At 34.9% G+C, this 23,465-nt stretch overlaps 2 protein-coding genes across 17 annotated transcripts; both read right to left on the bottom strand.

The window, feature by feature from the left end:
- Positions 1-5,209: 5,209 nt before the first annotated feature.
- LOC112786678 (putative disease resistance protein RGA3) lies at positions 5,210-14,384 on the bottom strand. Of its 9 annotated transcripts, none has more exons than XM_072230572.1 (8): positions 13,447-14,384; positions 12,625-12,731; positions 10,919-10,996; positions 10,428-10,619; positions 8,940-9,548; positions 6,334-8,848; positions 6,015-6,161; positions 5,210-5,774 (listed from the first exon to the last, which is right to left on the bottom strand). In XM_072230572.1, the coding sequence occupies exons 2-6, from the start codon at positions 12,715-12,717 to the stop codon at positions 8,789-8,791; spliced, it is 1,032 nt and encodes a 343-aa protein (XP_072086673.1). In that variant the 5' UTR covers positions 12,718-12,731; positions 13,447-14,384; the 3' UTR covers positions 5,210-5,774; positions 6,015-6,161; positions 6,334-8,788. The 9 variants fall into 9 exon arrangements, with proteins under 9 accessions (XP_072086673.1, XP_072086669.1, XP_072086672.1 ...); XM_072230568.1 differs by having other exon boundaries at positions 6,334-7,723; positions 7,858-9,548; positions 12,625-12,766; positions 13,447-14,238; XM_072230571.1 differs by having other exon boundaries at positions 12,625-12,766; positions 13,447-14,238.
- Positions 14,385-14,892: 508 nt separating this feature from the next.
- Positions 14,893-22,686, bottom strand: LOC112786676 (superoxide dismutase [Fe] 3, chloroplastic). Of its 8 annotated transcripts, none has more exons than XM_025830044.2 (10): positions 22,236-22,686; positions 21,459-21,646; positions 20,636-20,777; positions 18,923-19,000; positions 18,431-18,622; positions 16,679-16,850; positions 15,633-15,706; positions 15,530-15,556; positions 15,381-15,404; positions 14,893-15,304 (listed from the first exon to the last, which is right to left on the bottom strand). In XM_025830044.2, the coding sequence occupies exons 3-10, from the start codon at positions 20,726-20,728 to the stop codon at positions 15,179-15,181; spliced, it is 786 nt and encodes a 261-aa protein (XP_025685829.1). In that variant the 5' UTR covers positions 20,729-20,777; positions 21,459-21,646; positions 22,236-22,686; the 3' UTR covers positions 14,893-15,178. The 8 variants fall into 8 exon arrangements, with proteins under 8 accessions (XP_025685829.1, XP_072086675.1, XP_025685830.1 ...); XM_072230574.1 differs by having other exon boundaries at positions 20,636-21,240; positions 22,236-22,678; XM_025830045.2 differs by having other exon boundaries at positions 20,636-20,742; positions 22,236-22,678.
- Between the last annotated feature and the right edge of the window lie 779 nt (positions 22,687-23,465).

The following is a 23,465-nucleotide window of genomic DNA, read 5'->3' as shown; positions in this document are numbered from 1 at the left end:
ACTAAGCTTTTGAGGAGGAAAGAACTTGGCTAAGAAAGCCATGACCAGCTTATCCCAAGAGTTCAGGCTATCCTTGGGTTGAGAGTCCAACCATATTCTAGCTCTGTCTCTTACAGCAAAAGGGAAAAGCATGAGCCTGTAGACTTCAGGATCTACTCCATTAGTCTTAACAGTATCACATATCTACAAGAATTCAGTTAAGAACTGAAAAGGATCTTCAGATGGAAGTCCATGAAACTTGCAGTTTTGTTGCATCAGAGAAACTAATTGAGGTTTCAGCTCAAAATTATTTGCTCCAATGGTAGGGATAGAGATGCTTCTTCCATGTAAATTGGAATTTGGTGCAGTAAAGTCACCAAGCATTCTCCTTGCATTATTATTATTTTCGGCTGCCATCTCCTCTTCCTGTTCGAAAATTCGTGTAAGGTTGTCTCTAGATTGTTGTATTTTAGCTTCTCTTAGTTTCCTTTTTAGAGTCCTTTCAGGTTCAGGATATGCTTCAACAAGAATGTTCTTGTCCTTGCTCCTGCTCATATGACAAAGAAGGGAATAACAAAGAAAATATGGAATCCTCTATGTCACAGTATAGAGATTCCTTTGTGTGAGTAGAAGAAGAAAAGAATGTAATGTAAGGAAAGAGAAGGGAGGAGAATCCAAACACAAGGGTGAGGATAGCAGAGATATGAAATGAAGAGAAGTATTAGTAAGTAATTAAATAAATAGAAGAAGATGAGAGAGAGAAGTTTTCAAAAATAATTTTTGAAAAAGAGTTAGTGATTTTCGAAAATTAAAGGAAAAATACAATTAAAATTAAAATTTAAAATAATTAATTAATAAAAAAGAATTTTTGAAAAAGAAGGAGGTATTTTCGAAAATTAGAGAGGGAAAAGTAGTTAGGTGGTTTTGAAAAAGATAAGAAACAAACAAAAAAAATCAATTAGTTAGTTGAGAAAAGATTTGAAAATCAATTTTGAAAAGATAAGAAGATAAGAAGTTAGAAAAGATATTTTAAAATCAAATTTTTGAAAAAAAATTATGATTTAAAAAGATATGATAGAAAGATATGATTAAAATTAGTTTTGAAAAAGATTTGATTTTTAAAAATCAAAATTAATGACTTGACTCACAAGTAATCACAAGATATGATTCTAGAACTTAAAGTTTGAATCTTTCTTAACAAGCAAGTAACAAACTTGAAATTTTTGAATCAAAACATTAATTTTTTATGTGATTTTCGAAAATATGATAGAAAATTAAGAAAAAGATTTTTGAAAAATATTTTTAAAACTTTCGAAAATAAATAAGAAAAATGAAAAAGATTTGATTTTTGAAAAAGATTTTGAAAAAGATAAGGTTTTCAAATTAAAAATTTGATTTGACTCATAAGAAACAACTAGATTTTAAAAATTTTTGAAAAAGTCAATCCAAATTTTCAAAATTTATGAGTGAAAAAGGGAAAGATATTTTTTTTTTGAATTTTTAATGATGAAAGAGAAAAACATGAAAATGATGCAATGCATGAAAATTTTTAGATTAGAACAATGAATGCATGCAAGAACACTATGAATGTCAAGATGAACACCAAGAACACTTTGAAGATCATGATGAACATCAAGAACATATTTTTGAAAAAAATTTTGATGCAAAGAAAACATGCAAGACACCAAACTTAGAAATGTATGCTTGAACAGTGCATATGTCTTTTGAATTTGATGTTTATGAATGTTAAATATGTTGGCTCTTGAAAGAATGATGAAAAGGAGACATGTTATTTGATAATCTGAAAAATCATAAAAATTGATTCTTGAAGCAAGAAAAAGCAGTGAATACAAAAGCTTGCAGAAAAAAAATAAAAAAAAATAGCGAGAAAAAAAGAAAGAAAAAGAAAAAGCAAGCAGAAAAAGCCAAAAGCTCTTAAAACCAAAAGGCAAGAGCAAAAAGTCAGTAACCCTTTAAACCAAAAGACAAGGGTAATAAAAAGGATCCAAGGCTTTGAGCATCAGTGGATAGGAGGGCCTAAAGGAATAAAATCCTGGCCTAAGCGGCTAAACCAAGCTGTCTCTAACCATGTGCTTGTGGCGTGAAGGTGTCAAGTGAAAATTTGAGACTGAGCGGTTAAAGTCAAGGTCCAAAGCAAAAACAGAGTGTGCTTAAGAACCCTGGACACCTCTAATTGGGGACTTTAGCAAAGCTAAGTCACAATCTGAAAAGGTTCACCCAGTTATGTGTCTGTGACATTTATGTATCCGAGGGTAATACTGGAAAACAAAGTGCTTAGGGCCACGGCCAAGACTCATTAAGTAACTGTGTTCAAGAATCAACATACTGAACTAGGAGAATCAATAACACTATCTGAATTCTAAGTTCCTATATATGCCAATCATTCTGAACTTTCATGAATAAAGTGAGATGCCAAAACTATTCAAGAGGCAAAAAGCTACTAGTCCCGCTCATCTGATTGGAGCTATGTTTCATTGATATTTTGGAATTTATAGTATATTCTCTTCTTTTTATCCTATTTGATTTTCAGTTGCTTGGGGACAAGCAACAATTTAAGTTTGGTGTTGTGATGAGCGGATAATTTATACGCTTTTTGGCATTATTTTTACATAGTTTTTAGTATGATTTAGTTAGTTTTTAGTATATTTTTATTAGTTTTTAAATAAAATTCACATTTCTGGACTTTACTATGAGTTTGTGTATTTTTCTGTGATTTCAGGTATTTTCTGGCTGAAATTGAGGGACTTGAGCAAAAATCAGATTCAGAGGTTGAAGAAGGACTGCAGATGCTGTTGGATTCTGACCTCCCTGCACTCAAAGTGGATTTTCTGGAGCTACAGAACTCCAAATGGCACGCTCTCAATTGCGTTGGAAAGTAGACATCCAGGGCTTTTCAGCAATATATAATAGTCCATACTTTGTCCGAGTATTAATGACTCAAACTGGCGTTCAACAGCAGTTCCATGTTGCATTCTGGAGTTAAACGCCAGAAACAGGTTACAAACTGGCGTTCAACTCCAAGAGAAGCCTCTACACGTGTAAAGCTCAATGCTCAGCCCAAGCACACACCAAGTGGGCCCCAGAAGTGGATTTCTGCATCATTTACTCATTCCTGTAACCCTAGTAACTAGTTTAGCATAAATAGAACTTTTTACTATTGTAATTGGAGTTCCTTTTTCCCTATATTTTCGAATTCATATGCCATTTAGGGAGGCTGGCCTCTCGGCCATGCCTGGACCTTGTTCTTATGTATTTTCAACGGTAGAGTTTCTACACACCATAGATTAAGGTGTGGAGCTCTACTGTTTCTCATGAATTAATGCAAAGTACTATTGTTTTTCTATTCAATTCAAGCTTATTCCTATTCTAAGATATTCATTCGCACCCAAGAACATGATGAATGTGATGATTATGTGACGCTCATCACCATTCTCACCTATGAACGCGTGCCTGACAACCACTTTCGTTCTACATGAAGATGAGATAGAATGAGTATCTCTTAGGTATCTAATACAGGGGACCGAGTCCGATATATTAGAGTCTTCGTGGTATAAGTTAGAACCCATGGACGGCCATTCCTGAGATCCGAAAGGTCTAAACCTTGTCTGTGGTATTCCGAGTAGGATCTGGGAAGGGATAGCTGTCACGAGCTTCAAACTCGCGAGTGCTGGGCGTAGTGACAGACGTAAAAGGATAGTAAATCCTATTCCAGTATGATCAAGAACCGACAGATGATTAGCCATGCAGTGACAGCGCATTGGACCATTTTCACATAGAGGATGGGATGTAGCCATTGACAACGGTGATGCCCTACATACAGCTTGCCATGGAAGGGAGTAGGAATGATTGGATGAAGACAGTAGGAAAGCAGATGTTCAGGAGGAACGAAAGCATCTCTATACGCTTATCTGAAATTCTCACCAATGAATTACATAAGTATCTCTATCCTAGTTTATATTTTAATTATGTTTTTATTATCAATTCACCATAACCATTTGAATCCACCTGACTGAGATTTACAAGGTGACCATAGCTTGCTTCAGGCCGACAATCTCCGTGGGATCGACCCTTACTCACGTAAGATTTATTACTTGGACGACCTAGTGCACTTGCTGGTTAGTTGTGCGAAGTTGTGACAAAGTGTGATTCACGTTTGGGAGCACCAAGCCTTTGGCGCCATTGTTGAGGATCACAATTTCATGCACCACTGTTCCCCTACAATTCCACGCAATAACAATCATAATATCTATCAAGACAGCATCAAACTTCCTTTATCAGGAAGCAACAAAACGCTAAAAGGAGCATATATACTAGGCATTGTCCCCCTTGGGGACTGTAGCATCACTTCCTATCTCTTGAAGAGTGGGGCCTGTCTCACATTCCATATTTCCATTCACCATGGGTTTGTCTACTATTTGAGGGAGTTTCAGTCGTACCTCTTCTTCATAACTATTGATAGCTTCAAGCATAAAATCTGTCCCAACAGAACTGAAGTCGGGTGGTTTAGGTTCCTGGTACTCATTTCTGTCATCCAACATAGCTGAATCTGGCACAAAAGTGTCTTTCATTTCCGTGTCTTGGGAAGTATCTTGAGACATTTGCCAATTTACACTATGATGGTGTGGAAGGGTTGAACGGTTTAAGAGGAGAGGGTTGGTAGGAACATGGTCATTGTCTTGGCCATGTTGTTTCATAGTTGGGCTAGAGGTAGTCTGGTTAGGGACGGGGTTATGTGTAGGAGCAAAGTTGGGCTGGGTTAGAACATCACACAAAGGTGGAGTCTGTTGTGGTGTCATTTTTGGGTTTTGGGATGGAGATGCATTCTGGGCTTGTTTTGAGGTTTGGTTTTGGGCTGGTAAAACTCTGGGTTGGGTTGTCTTTCGTGGGGAGTTCGGGCAGGTTCTAGAAGATGGTTGAGATTGTGATAAAATAACAATATTCTCCTTCTCCACATAATTGGGTAGTCTCTCATGATTGTTTTGCAAGACATCATTCTCTTCTTGTTGAAGGATCGAGAACCTCGTACCTGGCACTGTCATGGCAGTATCTTTTGCATATAGCGCATTACCACCTACATTGCTTGTACTAACTCCCATTTTGCCCACCTTCTTGTCACGCGTAGGACGTTGGACCATTTCCCCTTGTGTTAGAATTGGGTGGCTTTTTGATATTTGACAAACAGTAAAATAATCATTGTATCCCAAACAAATAAAGAAATCCCCATCAGTTTTCTTTTCTTTTCTTTTTAATAAAAAAACGGAAATGAATATGGTTGTTGAGAAATGCCAATAGCAAATCCATCAAGTGAGGAAACACTTGATTTGTAGTTATGTCTTAACAATTGTCGAGAAATATGAAGTGAAAATAAAATAAAATAATCATTTCTTAACAAGCTCTAGCATTTGGAGAGTGGAAGTGGAAGTGAAGTGCATAAGATTTTGCATTAATGGGATGACAGAGTTTGGTGCAAACCAAAATTTGCAAGCAGGATTTGGTGCAGCTCCTCAGGGATAGTATGCACCTACATTTGCAGGATAGCCAAGACCCACTGGCATGGCTCCACAACCTTTACCGCTTGGTGGTGGTGACATGTTGGGATATGCAGATGATGAAGAAACAATGCGACTACGAGCCGAAAGAGGTGCAAGGGCTGCAGGATGGAGTATGGAAATAAGCAGGAAGAGGGCACTTGAAGAAGCCTTTGGAAGCATGTGGGTTTATTAAGACATTTTCAGAGGATGCAGGACATCATGTTTCATTTAAATTCTGAGGACCTGCACATATTGGCATGTTCATTGTCATAAGATATACACATTATGCTGTAATTGAAATGGTGGAGAATGTAAAATTTTGTGCATTTTTGTGTCATCCTTTTCAATTTTATTTGAGGATCCTTAAGATCATTCCTTTTCTTTTTAACCATTTCTCTCCTTTTTTTTCCCTAACAATAAAAAACTTCAATACCAGAATGTAAAAAAATAAACAAATAGACAGACATGCTTCTCAATACTAACCAGAATATTTCCTTGTTTGGCAAACTTAATTGAATTTTGGATCATCAGCTATCATGTCAAATTCATCATCCAAATAAAGGTACTGATCACCGTTCATCAAATTATGAAATAAAATCTTCCTTGAATTCCAATTAAACCTGATTTTCTCTGTATGCAGGACCAACAAAAGAATGTTACGTGTATAGTATGGAGTTTGGAAACATTAAGAAGTAATTAAAAGTAGAGTGCAAATTTACTTATCGAACTCGTTCACGAAAATTTTCATCTTATTTTAACCCAAAGCTAAGGAAAATTACAAAGAAAATATTGATCAACTTACCGCAAAATGTCCTTTTGTGTCCTGAAACCAATTTGAGTTCTGAGATGTGAGCTATATGTTGCCAATCTTCCCCTGTTATCCTTTTGCATCGCTTCTCCAACATTGGACTTTTCTCAATTAATAACTTGTGCAAGTTTGTTAATTGTCCAAAGCTACTTGGCAATGATTTCAACTCAGGGCAGTAACTGATGCGTAATTCTTGAAGAGAAGTCATGTCTCCTAACTATTCTGGCAATGAATCTACATTGTATAGACTCAAAGTTTGTAGGGAAGGGATACCCTGCAAGCCTTTTGGAAGAACTCGATTATGGTCCCCGCCGAAGATTGTAACGTGGTGGAGGGTAGTTAGCACATTCATGCTGCTTTGTACATCCACCAGCTCTGGACAGTATGAGATGTCAAGGCACTGGAGATAAGTTAGGTGTCTCACACCTTCAGATAAAGACTTCAACTTCTTGCAACGGTGAATGCTCAAAGCTCGAAGTGAGCTCAGACCTTGCAGAACATTTTATGAGAAAGACTCGAGCTCATCGCAATATCCGATTTCTAAAGTTTGTAACAAGCTGAGGCTGCGCAATGCATCCGGTAATGCCTTGAGTTTAGGGAAGTATTCAACACATAGTGTCTCAACATGATCCAAATTATGCACAATTTCTACTAGGAAGGAAGCCATGTCTTGAATTTCAAGATTCTTGACAGATGGAAGGCATGGCAATTTAAATTTGGGAACAGATGAAATACTAACTTCTAGAAGATTAGGCAGCATCTCTGCTCCTTCATCTTTCAACATAGAGATCAAGTTTGGCAACCCATGTAGCATTAGTTTCTTTAAGGACTTGAAAGCCTTCTCCTCAAAGCCTTCATACGAGTCATCATCGATGTGTTTCACACCTTCCATTCCACATATAGAAAGATAAGTTAAATGAGGTAACTTAGCAAGTGGGGGAAGTTGCTCACAACTTTTGCAGTGGTGAAGTGTAACACTGACTAAGCTCGAGAGAAGTGAGGTATTTCTCAACCAAGGGGCCAATTGTGTTCCTCCATATCCCTTCATCCTAAAACTTTTGAGATTTGAATGAGGCTCAAGGCCATTAAGCACCTTTTCTGAATCTGCATTATTAATTTATTATCGCCCCAGGACAAGTATAAACAATTCAGGTTCTTCTTACTAATCAAATTAGCAGCTCTAGCATCACTTTCACTGAGGACATTCTCAAGTCCTTTGATATGTAGCTTGCCTCCAAGATTAAGATCGCGTAACTCGGCCATGCTAGACCAGCTTTTGAATCCACAATGAAAGTACTCAATGTCTTGAGACATTTCAGTGTACCGATTTTCGAGGGCATTGATACTAATGACGGACACCTTTGAATGGAGAGATGTCTAAGATCTTGTAGGCATGTAAAGTATTCAAGTAAGGAACGAAGATAAAAGCAAGAATACAGTTTTAGAACTTGCAATTTTCGCAGCATAGAAATACACTTGGGCAATGTTATGATCAAACTGTTGCAAATATTTAAGTACCTCAAGTGTGTTAAGCTTTTGAGTGCAGAGAGTTGCATAGAGCTCATGCTTAATGCTCGGAGAGAATTGAATGGTGGCAAGCCATGTGAATTAAACAAAACAAGCGAATCAAACTCAATAAAAGTCCTTAGGGATTCAACTTTCTTGAAGGCACCCATGTTGAATTTGGATTCTCCATCCAAGCCTACCGAACTTATATGGTGGAGTCTACTTGACAGATTACTCAAGTTTGCAGACTTAGAAACCTTACACTCTTCCCCTACAATAGATTGAGCAAGTTCATGGAATAAATCATGAATCTTGAATGTAACATTTCCAAATAAATCATCCTTCACTTCTTCAAAAAATGATCTCTGACACAATTCATCCCACACATCGTTGCCAACATGCTCAACCTCCAAATTTCCGACTTAATAAGCCCATTTGCCATCCAGAGATGAATTAGCTCTTCTTTCAAGATTCGGAAGTCTTCAGGGTAAATGGCACAAAAAGAAAAGCACTGCCTTAGCGACAACTTCAAATTAAAGTAGCTTATTCTCAGAGCACGCATGATCGCATCACCTCCGGATATATTCCAAATCTTACTTTCCTTTATATCAAGCCATTGTTGTTTCTCACTTATGTTGCGTAGAAGGCTTCCAAGTACTTTGGATGCAAGAGGGGAAACCTACACATTTTTTCACAATCTCCTTTCCTATCTTTTCAAGCTCTGCACTTTCTTTGTTATTGCCAAATGCATGGTGTTTGAACAATGACCAGTTGTCATTCTCGGATAAAGGTAAGAGGCGATGAATAGAGCATGTTCCCATGATGGATGCAACACTTTCATTTCGAGTAGTTACCAAAATTACAGAACCTTTTACTCCGCTTCCACATTGTAACATGCATTTCAACTTCTTCCATTCTTCTTGATCCTCATTCCACACGTTGTCTAGAACAAGTAAATACCTCTTGCGGAGTAGCATCTCTTGAACTTTCTTTTGCATTGATTCTAAAGTAGAGAGGTTGGGGTTTTGTAAGGTGATGAATTCTACAATGGACTGCAAAATTTTCATTATATTAAAATCACTGGAAATACAAACCCAAATTCTGAGGTCAAAGTGTTTGATTACACAATCATCATTGAAGATCCATTGAGCAAGAGTTGTTTTTCCAAGTCCTCCAATACCAACAATGGGATAGACGGAGAGCTCGTCAGTGTTGCCAGAATGGCTTAAAAGAAACTTCAAAATCTCATCTCTGTCTTGATCTCTTCCATACATGTGTTGCTCAGTTCGAACAGAACACGTCTGGCGCCATTGATCATCTTCTTGTTGCCTCTCTGCAACACCTGCATGCAACTCAAACTTCCTCCTCTCTTCATCAATCTCATGGAATCTTTTGGTAATCTCTTTCATCCTCCTACCAATGTCACGATGAAACAGAATGATCCTGGGATGAAAACGGGCAAAGTACATAACATGTGCCTTAAGCACTAGACGGTTGGATTTTATTGAACATTCATCTAAGATATCATCAAACACATATGCTGCATCTAAAAGCTTCTGCAGCCAAAGCTTCACAGCACGCTCTGTAATTTGTTTCTTTTCAACATCTTGGAGCACTGCATGGATTAAACTGAGGTTACTAGATAGCTTTACGGTATGTGATTCAACCCCCCAAATTGTTGCAAGCTCATTCTGGACAAAATTCTGCAAGTTTCCAATGACAATTCCAAGTAAAGCAGTAGCCATGAGTGTAGTGTGGGGAGGAATGCTCAAGAGGTATTTCTTTGTTTTTGTGCTATATATGTTATATGCTAATTCTTAATGATTGTGTGAATTATATTATTTTCAAGTGGCAAGTTGAACCAAAGCCATGACATCAGAGCCCGCATGATACATTAGGTAGTGTTGGTTCAGCCAATAATACTCGTGCTGTGGTCATTTTTTTTTATCAATTTAAGAATATTTTACATTATCGTTTACCAAACAAAATTTAGAACATTTCTACCAGACAAAACATGTAACCGTATTTTTAACAAAGAATTAAATAAAACCTTACTTTTAAGGTTACAATAAATATCTATGGAAACATTAAAACACATGTTAATTATTACTAATTTCAACTACTCAGATTTTTCGTTAATATACAAAATTAACTCTTCATAATTCATATTATAGACACAAATTAGACAAACTACCTCTCCAATCTCCTTAATTTCAACATATTCCGAAGAGAGAGAAAGTTACGGGGTGGATGAACAAATTCATGATCGTGCAGCAATTTAAGAAATAAGATGGTCAGCAACCAGGTTAAGTATTTACTCTTTGTGGAGATATATACATCATCCCAGTATTGAAGAATGAAGAATGAAGTCCCTTTATGACCTATGTAGCTCCAAACTGAAACTGTCGGTGTTTCTGAAAGTGCTAGTAAATTACTTAGGGATGCTCCCATTTGTATATGTAGTATATTATCAAAGCTACTTCGTATTAGATCTTTTTAATTTTCTTAAATTTCTTTCCTTTTATGGATAAATATAAGTTAAGGAAATTTTTTGGAGTAAATGACACCAATTTAATCAGTACCTCAGCAGCATTTTTGAATTCAGGTAAGGGATTGCCATTGTTGTACGTCACTTTGACTAGTTCATCCAAGGTGTAACCGTATAGTATATCATCCTTCTCCAGCTGTTTGTTCAAACATTCTATAAAAGTATGATGATGTTCTCCCCAATGCATGTCAATTGTCTTCTTACTCATATACGGCTTTACTGCATCCTATAAGAGCATGAAGCAGTGCAAAAGTATAAGACAAACAAACAAAACTTAGAAAAAATACAAGTTCAAGACTCAAATTTGTAATTTGAAATGAAGAAAAATGTTTTAAAAGCTTCCAATTTCTAAGAGCCACAAAGGTTTCTGGGATTTTTAATTCTTTTTCGTGTAATTATGAGATCTTCATTATTGTATAACATGTGGCGAAATTCTAGTTTTTAGTTTTTTGGTAAATGTTGCACCAAAATCCTATTTATCTTCATATAGAAACATGAAATCCAGTAACTAAGTGATTCACTTACATGTTCATAAGGAGGGGTCCTCAAGCCATAAAATGCAGTTACTTTCGAAGATCTTGAAGAGACTTGACACCTCTTTTTCTGCTTAAATACAATTAAAAGGGAAGATATCAGCACAAATCGGTAAGGAAGTTGCCTTACTAAAGAGGCTCTTCATGTGGAATCAGAAATGACATGAAATCAATTTCATTAATACAAAAGAAGTATTTGGCAATTGCCAATACCTATTTAGCTTGCCCAAGTATACAATATTCGTAAGCCTTCACTAACAATTTATAGTTTTCTATACTAAGGAATGATATTACCCAATAGTGTCTACAAGTTATCATCAACCTATCCCATTTCACACAAGAAAATATAGAGATTTGAAAATACATAGTCAACAAGCAGCCAACAATAATACAAAGCCACACAAAAAAGTTATATTTACATGAATTCCATGACTGGAAACCAAACAATATCAACAGAAAGTATGCAGTAAGTCCTACTTGGCAAGACTTCGGATAAGATGAATTTAGGCCTTGGGTGATTCTGTTGATCATGTTTATTGTTTGAGATTTGCATTTTTGAGAATCTCTAGGCGATTCCGCAGGCTTAAGAAGAAATCTTACCAAAGTTTACAAGGATAGGAAAAATATATGGTTTTTTGGTTTATCTACCGTTAAAATTATGTAGGAAGTGTGCTATTTTTCCATTATTAGGTTTTATACTGGGTTTTATTAATGAAGGTTATATAATAAGATACAAACTAGATAAAACTGACTTCATTTTATTATAAATTGGTGGGTGCTTGGTAATTTAATTACTTTCACTTGTTTCTTTAGTCTTTGTATTTAAAGGCTTTTCTTGGGTAGCTTGTAAGTTTGCTTCATTCATTTTGAATGTCAAGTGTCAACCACTTATTCAAAAAATAAAACGGAGAGACTAAACTGCCATTTTGGTCCCCAAAAGTTTCAGTTCTTTCCAAAATGGACCCAGAAAGAAGGAAATGACATCTTGGCCCCTCAAGGATCATCTCTATCGAACAAAATGCACCAAATATGAAGAGACATGCTCTAAAAAGGCTCTAAAGATCAAATTCCGACAGAGTTTTTCAAGTTTACTTAGAAAGAAAAATGATATATTTCGATTCTCCAAATTTGGTTATTTTACGTTAAATTGATTTAATTATACGATTTCTATTATGTGAATGGCAAAACATTTAAAATGAAATTTAAAAAGGGTACAAAAATGAAATTTTAGTATGTTACCTCAATTTTTCTATATATACTTTTTAAATAATTATGCAAATATTTTTACAAAAATTGGATCAAATGCATGAATTGGTTAGGAAAAAATAGTACATTTTGTAAAATTAAGATCATCTTTGGAGGGTCAAAAGGGCATTTTTTTTTTCCAGAGACTATTTTGTCAAAAAATGAATCTTTTGGGGGAACACAAAATGGTAGTTTCTTAACCTTCTATTTTTGTAGAAAATGATTAATAGTTTAAGCATGTTCATGTGGATAATCTGAAACACCTTTTCAATCAAAGGTGATTATGGTTCATGTGGTGTAACTTCAAACATCGATCAAACGATAAATATGCTACCTGAAACTAGATGTTGACAATTAATGTGTGAACACATGCTATACTGGGTGATTAAAGTAATTTTAAAGGGAGAAATTAATAATAAGGATGACAATAAAGTATTAGCCCAAGAAATTTACCATGTGAAGCTTCGGAATCTTGAACTTTGTAGATAAGCCTGTAGAAGTGAGATGACAAGTAGCATGCAGAGGGTTGAAGTAACAAGAAGTCATTACTACTTTGTTGCCTAGCAATTTACACACACAGCATATCAATATGGTTCTGCCCAAGGTTGCAAGAACTAAATCGGTCAGTAAACTGGTCAAGTGACTGGTTCAAAGGTTCAATGGTCCAACCATGTGAACTGTCATCGAACCAATTTAATTAAATATAAAATAAAACTCTTTAAAATATATCAATATTAATTGCTAGATATCTAAATTCAATGATTCAATAACAATATAATTCAAAATTACACATTCCCAAGTAATATTTTGTCTATTTCATTCCTAAAATTTCACATTCAAGTTCATCCCATCAAAGTTCTTAACTAAACCCACATAACTTAAAAGGTCACTAATTAATGATAAACAACAAAAAAAGCAAAATAGAGCCTCTTCTAATTAATGATAAACCACACACTACACAGTCATGGGAGTTTCTTGTATTGCACAGGAGGAATGGCATGAACACAACATGGCAGAAAGGGAGATATGGTGAAAAATTGGAAATACAATCATATATCTGTAAACAGAATAGCCAACAAAATTAGAACCGCATTTATTAACAAAAACAACAGCCACCAACATCAAAAAATCAAAATCAAATTCATGGGGAAAAAATAGGATTTTAAAATATGAAAAATTACTTTATCAGAAACTAATTATTAATTATCATGAAATCAAATTAATAAAGTAAAATGCCAAAATCCAACCAGAAAAGGAGACAGCAGTGAATCTTACCAGGGACAGGGGAGAAATGGCCAGAGAGGTGAGAGATGCCGGCGAAGAGAAGAGCAGAGACGTGGAGTAGCAATGCAGGACAGCGGCGGCGCAGAAGTTGAACGGAGCAGCGAAGTTGGCAAAGGAAAAGGGGAGAAGATGAAGTCACAGCAGTGCAGCAACCTAAGGTTGAGACTTGGGTCTGGGTACTAGATAACAACCAAGAGTAATTACAAAGGTTGAGAACCAAACCGGTCAATAAACCGGTAAAGTCACTGATTCAACAATTTACTGGTTCAACTAGAGTTCAATCGAAATTTAACCGATTTAATTAAATATCACAGCACTTACCAAAAAAAAATTAACTCAGTTTACAAGCTTTTATCACAGTGTTGACAAAACTACTCATCAACAGAATTATCACAGTGTTTATGAACAAATATAAACAAAATTATGAATAAAATTATGAACAACAAACATGAATTTTATGAACAAAACGGGCAAAGTACATAACATGTGCCTTAAGCACTAGACGGTTGGATTTTATTGAACATTCATCTAAGATATCATCAAATACATATGCTGCATTTGAAAGCTTCTGCAGCCAAAGCTTCACAGCACGCTCTGTAATTTGTTTCTCTTCAGCATCTTGAAGCACTGCATGGATTGAACTGAGGTTACTAGATAGCTTTACGGTATGTGATTCAACCCCCCAAATTGTTGCAAGCTCATTTTAGACAAAATTTTGCAAGTTTCCAATGACAATTCCAAGTAAAGCAATAGTCATGAGTGTAGTGTGGAGAGGAATGCTCTAGGTATTGCTTTGTTTTTGTACTATATATGTTGGAAAAGTCTAGAAGGTCAGCACTTCTATTGAAATTTGACCAGCACTTAACCATTAGATGTCATCTCACACCATTAAAAATATTGATGATGGCTAATTGATGGCTACACATTACAAATTCTGCTGGCTCCATAGCACTCCTCATATATGTTATATCCTAATTCTTAATGATTGTGTGAATTATATTATTTTCAAGTGGCAAATTGAACCAAAGCCATGACATCAGAGCCCGCATGATACATTAGGTAGTATTGGTTCAGCCAATAATACTCGTGCTGTGGCCATTTTTTTTATCAATTTATGAATATTTTACATTATCGTTTACCAAACAAAATTTAGAACATTTCTACCAGACAAAACATGTAACCGTATTTTTAACAAAGAATTAAATAAAACCTTACTTTTAAAGTTACAATAAATATCTATGGAAACATTAAAACACATGTTAATTATTACTAATTTCAACTACTCAGATTTTTCGTTAATATACAAAATTAACTCTTCATAATTCATATTATAGACACAAATTAGACAAACTACCTCTCCAATCTCCTTAATTTCAACATATTCCGAAGACTGAGAAAGTTATGGGGTGGATGAACAAATTTATGATCGTGCAGCAATTTAAGAAATAAGATGGCCAGCAACCAGGTTAAGTATTTACTCTTATATATATATATATATATATATATATATATATGTAGAAGATATTACATGCATACAAATAGAATGGTAGCCTAAACCCTTTTATACTGTTCTAAGTCGCATACACCCCGATATGTCAAGTTGTCATTAATCGTAGACTTAAAATTGCAAAAATCGACAACTGCAAAAAAACACACGGGGCGATCATGATCATGAACACGGTGAATCCCTTGTAGTGAGGATCACATATACCATTTCAGCAGTTCATGCAACAGGGATTTTAGGCTCCCCTAAATTCACAAAAGCCTCTGCCCGTGTCAAGTGCATTGATGCAGCATCCCAAGATACAAGGTGGTCAAGAAATACATTCACATACCTTACCCTGTCATTCTGTCCAAAAAATCGCATCAGAATTGTTCAGTTAATATTCTCCTGGAAACTAAGTGATAATCCATGATGAACATACCTTATAATCCAGATAATAAGCATGCTGTACAAAAGGGAAGAAAGTATTTTCAGTTAGTAATGATAAACATAAAGGTTCCTGCGATGTAATTGTATGTACATCCTCATGACCACAAGTTTTGTTGTGATAGAGAGAAAGAGAGATTATACCTCCCACAAATCCAAGTTGATAATTGGCTGCATCATAAAATATTATCAGTTCGAATGACAATAATAAATCAACCAATTTGGAGGAATGTGGAAATTAGCTTACTATGTGATCCCACACAATTGGACAAATGGCATTTGCAGTTTTCACTATGGCTAGTCGTCTTTCTTCTCGCCTCACTAAAACAATCAAATGTGAATATTAGCAATAATCATTGACATTATTAGAAAAAATATATGGAAAATAATTGTATCAACAGAATAGGAAAAAGACAACTAATAAAAGATTAAATCAACGCATATTCACAAACAACCTTGACAATTTTAAGCATGGAGGATGATAATGGAATCCTAATGACATTACGTTTATGGAAGAGGGTATTGAAAAAAATATCTATAGTGTAATGTGAAGTCAATTAATCATCTAATTGATAAAATAAAATTTAGGATTTCTAAATTCAGATTTCTGTTTTATCATATACCTAATGCATATTATCAGGGCATTATTCTTTTAGTTTGCATACATGGGCTCACATCAATAGGACTACATTATTTGACCTAGCAATACATATAATAAATATTTGGTGAATCTTTCTCCTTTGATTATTCCTTAATCCTAAAATTATAAATATTCGATAGTTTAGGATAATATACTTGAACATAGTTCTATCAAACACAGATCATCCAAACAATTGTTCCATATTTGAACTGGGAATAAGGAAAGTTTAGCTCTGCATCAAGAATAATAAACAAAAGTATTCTACATAATGGCAATGAGGGTTTAAGAACCACACCAGTAAAACAATTTGAACATCTTACTTTTTGAAAAAATTGATTTACTTTGATAATGTTAGACTGGAATCAGAAATATTTCCTTTTTATTCTTTCTTTTTTTATTTTTTTTTATTGACTAAGGATCTTGATTAGCATGATCAAAGAGACCCCCAACTCTCCAAAATATCACTGATCCTAGCTAAACTAATCCTTTTTTTCTCTTTATTTACTGTCAACTGAAATCTTCTAAAAAACCTGTGTCCTTCCATAGCCACCCATGTATTATAGGGGAACTCCAATGGTTATATAAACATATTAAGATCATTTATGAATTCTGTGCAACCAACACATTATTTTTTAAGCATTAAGTAGACTTACAAACTAGCCAAACCCAGCCAGAACCGAATAGTGTGAGGGAAGCTTCTACAAACTTGTCTCTAAAGTTTGTAAATGATCCGAAATCTTTTTCAATCTGTTGAAGAAGACCTAGCTCGGGCATATCACCCCCATCTGGTCGCATACACTCCCAGAAGAAGTTATGATTCCAAACCTGCGCGGGAAAGGGGCACAATTAATTACCTGACACTGCTATGATGTGTGTTTTTCTGTTTAAATAAAAAAAGTATTTACAGTCACAATTGCAGCTTCTTCATTATTATCAATCATATGAACAAACAAAATTAGCTTAATCATACAGATAGGACTGACAACTTATTTGTTGCCACAAAAAGAAAATGGTTCAAGAACAAGAACAAGAATGATTATTAAGTGTCTGCTTGGTTTGCATATTTTGGCTTAAATATGTTTTTGGTCCCTCACTCCCCCCTAAGTTGTTAGTTTCTTTTTTCCGGTATCATTTCGTCCCTCTTTTTCAATGTAAGGTTGTCTTTGTTGTATTAGTCCGTCGATTATCTGGTGTAATTTACAAAGACTGAATGAAAATCTTTAAAATCATATATAGATCAAGACAAAATATTTAATATTTGAAGTACGATATGTATATTCCAAAATATCTATAAAAAAACTTAAATATGGACTAGACACAGATTTGAGAAAACGACTCAGACATCGAATAATGCCCCCCACCAAAACCATTAATGTAACATCCTAAATTTTTGAACCATGTTAATTATCCCATTTTGTAATGTTTGGTATGATAATAAACAAATTAGAAGTCATAAGGTAGTCTATTGATAAACTTAAGGAAAAATAAGAAATATCACAATAAACATAAAATTTTAATAAATAAAAGTAGATATTTAAAATTAAAAGTTATTATAAAAGTTTAATGATCATTAATAACCACAAGTTTAAGATGCAAAAGAAATTCAAATTTCATAAGATTATTTATAAGTTTAATTATTCAATAATTAATTCATTATTAATTAATTAAATTTATGGCAAAAACCTAGATGATGCACATGAAAACTAAGTTACCTAATTTAAAATTTGAAAGTATGACAACACAAACTTAAGTAAATTCTTAACCGGCAATAACAACTCTACAAAATATAGTCATAACTCATTCCATATTTATCGAATTTAAATGATCTTTGACACTATGAGAAGATGAGAACAATTCCTTCATTCTTTCAGTTCACCACAAGATCAATTTTGAATTATGTTAGGGAGACAAAATAGTAGCAAGGTAAGAGTAGGAAATCACGCTATAACCAACCAATCTGACAAATGATCAGTTATAAATATCTCCAACTACAGATACATTTGACTTGGTTTAAGGGTCCATTTTAAAGCTAACTTGATTATCTATAATTTATTTCCTATTTCCAAATATAGAGAACACTACCGAGCTTGCAAAGTGACACTCTAGAAGAAAGATTTCACCTAAACGCGAATTAGAAGAATGAAGAATGAAGTCCCTTTATGACCAAGTATTGAAGAATGAAGAATGAAGTCCCTTTATGACCTATGTAGCTCCAAACTGAAACTATCGGTGTTTCTGAAAGTGCTAGTAAATTACTCAGGGATACTCCCATTTGTATATGTAGTATATTATCATAGCTACTTCGTATTAGATCTTTTTAATTTCCTTAAATTTCTTTCCTTTTTATGGATAAATATAAGTTAAGGGAATTTTTTTGGAGTAAATGACACCAATTTAATCAGTACCTCAGCAGCATTGTTGAATTCAGATAAGGGATTGCCATTGTTGTAAGTCACTTTGACTAGTTCATCCAAGGTGTAACCATATAGTATATCATCCTTCTCCAGCTGTTTGTTCAAACCTTCTATAAAATTATGATGATGTTCTCCCCAATGCATGTCAATTGTCCTCTTACTCATATACGGCTCTAGTGCATCCTAGATGAGCATGAAGCAGTGCAAAAGTATAAGACAAATAAACAAAACTTGGAAAAAATACAAGTTCAAAAATCAAATTTGTAATTTGAAATGAAGAAAAATGTTTTAAAAGCTTCCAATTTCTAAGAGCCACAAAGATTTTCGGGATTTTTAATTCTTTTTCATGTAAATTATGAGATTTTCATTATTGTATAATATGTGGCGAAATTCTAGTTTTTAGTTTTTTGGTAAATGTTGCACCAAAATCCTATTTATCTTCATATAGAAACATGAAATCCAGTAACTAAGTGATTCACTTACATGTTCATAAGGAGGGGTCCTCAAGCCATAAAATGCAGTCACTTTCGAAGATCTTGAAGAGACTTGACACCTCTTTTTCTGCTTAAATACAATTGAAAGGGAATATATCAGCACAAATTGGTAAGGAAGTTGCCTTACTGAAGAAGCTCTTCATGTGGAATCAGGAATGACATGAAATCAATTTCATTAATACAAAAGAAGTATTTGGCAATTGCCAATACCTATTTAGCTTGCCCAAGTATACAATATTCGTAAACCTTCACTAACAATTCATAGTTTTCTAGCCTAAAGAATGATATTACCCAATAGTGTCTACAAGTTATCATCAACCTATCCCATTTCACACAAGAAAATATAGAGATTTGAAGAAACATAGTCGACAGACGACAAGCAGCCAACAATTTTACAAAGCCACAGAAAAAAGTCATATTTACATGAATTCCATGACTGGAAACCAAACAATACCAACAGAAAGTATGCAATAAGTCCTACTTGGCAAGACTTTGGATAAGATGATGTTAGGCCTTGGGTGATTCTGTTGGTCATGTTTCTTGTTTGAGATTTGCATTTTTGAGAATCTCTAGGCGATTCCGCAGGCTTCTTAAGAAATCTTACCAAAGTTTACAAGGATAGGAAAAATATATGGTTTTTTGGTTTATCTACCGTTAAAATTATATAGGAAGTGTACTATTTTTCCATTATTAGGTTTTCTATTGGGTTTTATTAATGAAGGTTATATAATAAGACACAAACTAGATAAAACTGACTTCATTTTTATTATAAATTGGTGGGTGCTTGGTAATTTAATTACTTTCACTTGTTTCTTTAGTCTTTGTATTTAAAGGCTTTTCTTGTGTAGCTTGCAAGTTTGCTTCATTCATTTTGAATGTCAAGTGTCAACCACTTATTCAAAAAATAAAACGGAGAGACTAAACTACCATTTTGGTCCCCAAAAACTTCAGTTCTTTCCAAAATGGACCCAGAAAGAAGGAAATGACATCTTGGCTCCTCAACGATCATCTCTATCGAACAAAATGCACCAAATATGAAGAGACATGCTCTAAAATGGCTCTAAAGATCAAATTCCGACAGAGTTTTTCAAGTTTACTCTGAAAGAAAAATGATATATTTCGATTCTCCAAATTTAGTGATTTTACATTAAGTTGATTTAATTTTACGATTTCTATTATGTGAATGGCAAAACATTTAAAATGAAATTTAAAAAGGGTACAAAAATCGAATTTTAGTATTTTACCTCAATTTTTCTATATATACCTTTTAAATAATTATGCAAATGTTTTTACAAAAATTGGATCAAATGCATGAATTGGTTAGGAAAAAATAGTACATTTTCTAAAATTAAGATCATCTTTGGAGGGTCAAAAGGGCAATTTTTTTTCCAGAGACTATTTTGTCAAAAAATGAATCTTTTGGGGGAACACAAAATGGTGGTTTCTTAACCTTCTATTTTTGTAGAAAATGATTAATAGTTTAAGCATGTTCATGTGGATAATCTGAAACATCTTTTCAATCAAAGGTGAATATGGTTCAAGTGGTGTAACTTCAAACATCAATCAAAAGATAAATATGCTACCTGAAACTAGATGTTGACAATTAATGTGTGAACACATGCTATACTGGGTGATTAAAGTAATTTTAAAGGGAGAAATTAAAAATAAGGATGACAATAAAGTATTAGCCCAAGAAATTTACCATGTGAAGCTTCGGAATCTTGAACTTTGTAGATAAGCCTGTAGAAGTGAGATGACAAGTAGTATGCAGAGGGCTGAAGTAACAAGAAGTCATTGCTACTTTGTTGCCTAGCAATTTACACACACAGCATATCAATATGGTTCTGCCCAAGGTTGCAAGAACCAAATCGGTCAGTGAACTGGTTAAGTGACTAGTTCAAAGGTTCAATGGTCTAACCATGTGAACTGTCATCAAACCAATTTAATTAAATATAAAATAAAACTCTTTAAAACATATCAATATTAATTTCTAGATATCTAAATTCAATGATTCAATAACAATAAAATTCAAAATTTCACATTCCCAAGTAATATTTTGTCTATTTCATTCCTAAAATTTCACATTCAAGTTCATCCCATCAAAGTTCTTAACTAAACGCACATAACTTAAAAGATCACTAATTAATGATAAACAACAAAAAAAAGCAAAACAGGGCCTCTTCTAATTAATGATAAACCACACACTACACAGCCATGGGAGTTTCTTGTATTGCACAGGAGGAATGGCATGAACGCAGCATGGCAGAAAGGGAGATATGGTGAAAAATTGGAAATACAATCATATATCTGTAAACAGAATAGCCAACAAAATTAGAACCGCATTCATTAACAAAAACAACAGCCACCAACATCAAAAAATCAAAATCAAATTCATGGGGAAAAAATAGAATTTTTAAATATGAAAAATTACATTATCAGAAACTGATTATTAAGTAGCATGAAATCAAATTAATAAAGTAAAATGCCAAAATCCAAGCAGAAAAGGAGAGAGCAGTAGATCTTACCAGGGACAGGGGAGAAATGGCCGGAGAGGTGAGAGACGCCGGCGAAGAGAAGAGCAGAGACGTGGAGTAGCAATGCAGGACGGCGGCGGCGCAGGAGTTGAACGGAGCAGCGAAGTTGGCAAAGGAAAAGGGGAGAAGATGAAGTCACAGCAGTGCAGCAGCCTAAGGTTGGGACTTGGGTCTGGGTACTGGATAACAACCAAGAGTAATTACCAAGGTTGCGAGAACCAAACTGGTCAATAAACCGGTAAAGTCAATGGTTCAACAGTTCACTGGTTCTACCGGAATTCAATCGGAATTCAACCGGTTTAATTAAATATCACAGTGCTTACCAAAAAAAAATTAACTCAGCTTACAAACTTTCATCACAGTGCTTACAAAACTACTCAGCAAACAAAATTAACTCAGCAAACAAAAAATTTATGAATAGAATTAAGTCAATTAACTCAGCAACATAATTATCACAGTGCTTATGAACAAATATGAACAAAATTATGAATAAAATTATGAACAGCAAACAGAAATTTTATGAACAAAATTAACAAACTACACAGCATTTAATATTATCATTGTTTATTTGTTTATGAACAAATATGAACAAAATTATGAACAGCAAACAGAAATTTTATGAACAAAATTCACAAACTACACAGCATTCAATATTATCAGTGCTTATGAACAAGTATGAATAAAAAAATGAACAAAATTATGAACAGCAAAGTGACTGTTTAACAAACTACACAGCATTCAATGTTCTCAATTTATCACAGTACTCACCGGCTGCGAGGAGGAAGGGCAGTGGCAGAAACACAACGGCGACACACACAGAGAGAGAGAGAGAGAGAGAGCTCGAACAGAGGAGACGGCCAACGAGCTTCCAAACGACGGCGAGGGAGCTTCCAATCACGGCGACACAGCTTCCTACGACGGCGACGGATCTTCTACGGTGGCGGTGGAGGCTGCGTGGGTGTGGGGGCTGCGGTGGCTGTGGGGGTTGCGGGGAGCTGCGAGGCTGTGGGGGTTGCGGGGAGCTGCGAGGGCTGATGCGGGGGCTTCGTGGCTGCAGTGGCGGCAGAGACTGCGGTGACTGCGGGCGGCGGGCTGCAGGGCTGGGTGGCTGGGGTCTAGGTTTAGTTGATGCTGTATTGCTGTGTAGTTTCAGAGAGGAGAGGATAGTTGATGCTGGGTGAGTGGGTGTGGCTGTGTTACTTTCCTTCTTTAGTTTTAGGGTTTTTGCCGTTTTTCTTTTTTTCCTTTCTAAAGCCCACAACGGCACCGTTTTGGAGAGGATTACCGAACCCAAAAATTTTTGAAAAAACTGGCCGGTTCTACCGGTTCATCAATTAACCACCAATTCACCGATTTTATGATAAATTTTTTAAATGATTTTCGAGCCTAATCGGACCAGTTTAATGATCAGTTCTCAGTTAATTAAGTTAAACCGACCAGTTCGATTTGATTTTCATAACAATAGTAATTATCCAAAAATCTTCATCTAGTGTTTTTTGGTACGACAACAGAATAAGACTTAGATTTTGTAATATTATTTAAATGAAATTATATATATTAAATATTTATATATCTATAATTGCTTCTTATATTTGTCCCCTCAATCGGCGCCAGAGACACCGATGCATGCCATTATCTTTTGTACAAAAGTTCTTCAAATTTGGAACAGCTATTCCCCGCGACCCTAACCTAAAAGCTTGGGATTGGTGGAGTCAATTCATGGAAGCTGAAAGCTGAGAAATCCAAACCCAATTTCAGAATCAGAAATGCTCAGGTGGCTTACCTTCTATTAGGGGTGTTCGCGGTGCGATTTGATTCGGTTTTTGAAAGAAAAGTTATCCGATCCAATTGTTTAATTAAACTGCGGTTCGGTTTGGTTCGATTTTTTTATTGAGGCCATCCGAATCAAACCAAACCAATTAAAATCCGTTTGATTCGATTCGGTTTGTTCGGTTTTTAAAAATATTGCCTCTTCATCCTTTTCTACCTATTTGTGAA

This window comes from Arachis hypogaea, chromosome 20 (genome assembly GCF_003086295.3).
Source record: "Arachis hypogaea cultivar Tifrunner chromosome 20, arahy.Tifrunner.gnm2.J5K5, whole genome shotgun sequence".
NCBI classification, from domain to species: Eukaryota; Viridiplantae; Streptophyta; class Magnoliopsida; order Fabales; family Fabaceae; genus Arachis; species Arachis hypogaea.
The sequence above is the reverse complement of the archived record's forward strand: the minus strand, read 5'-3'. Positions and strand labels throughout refer to the sequence as shown.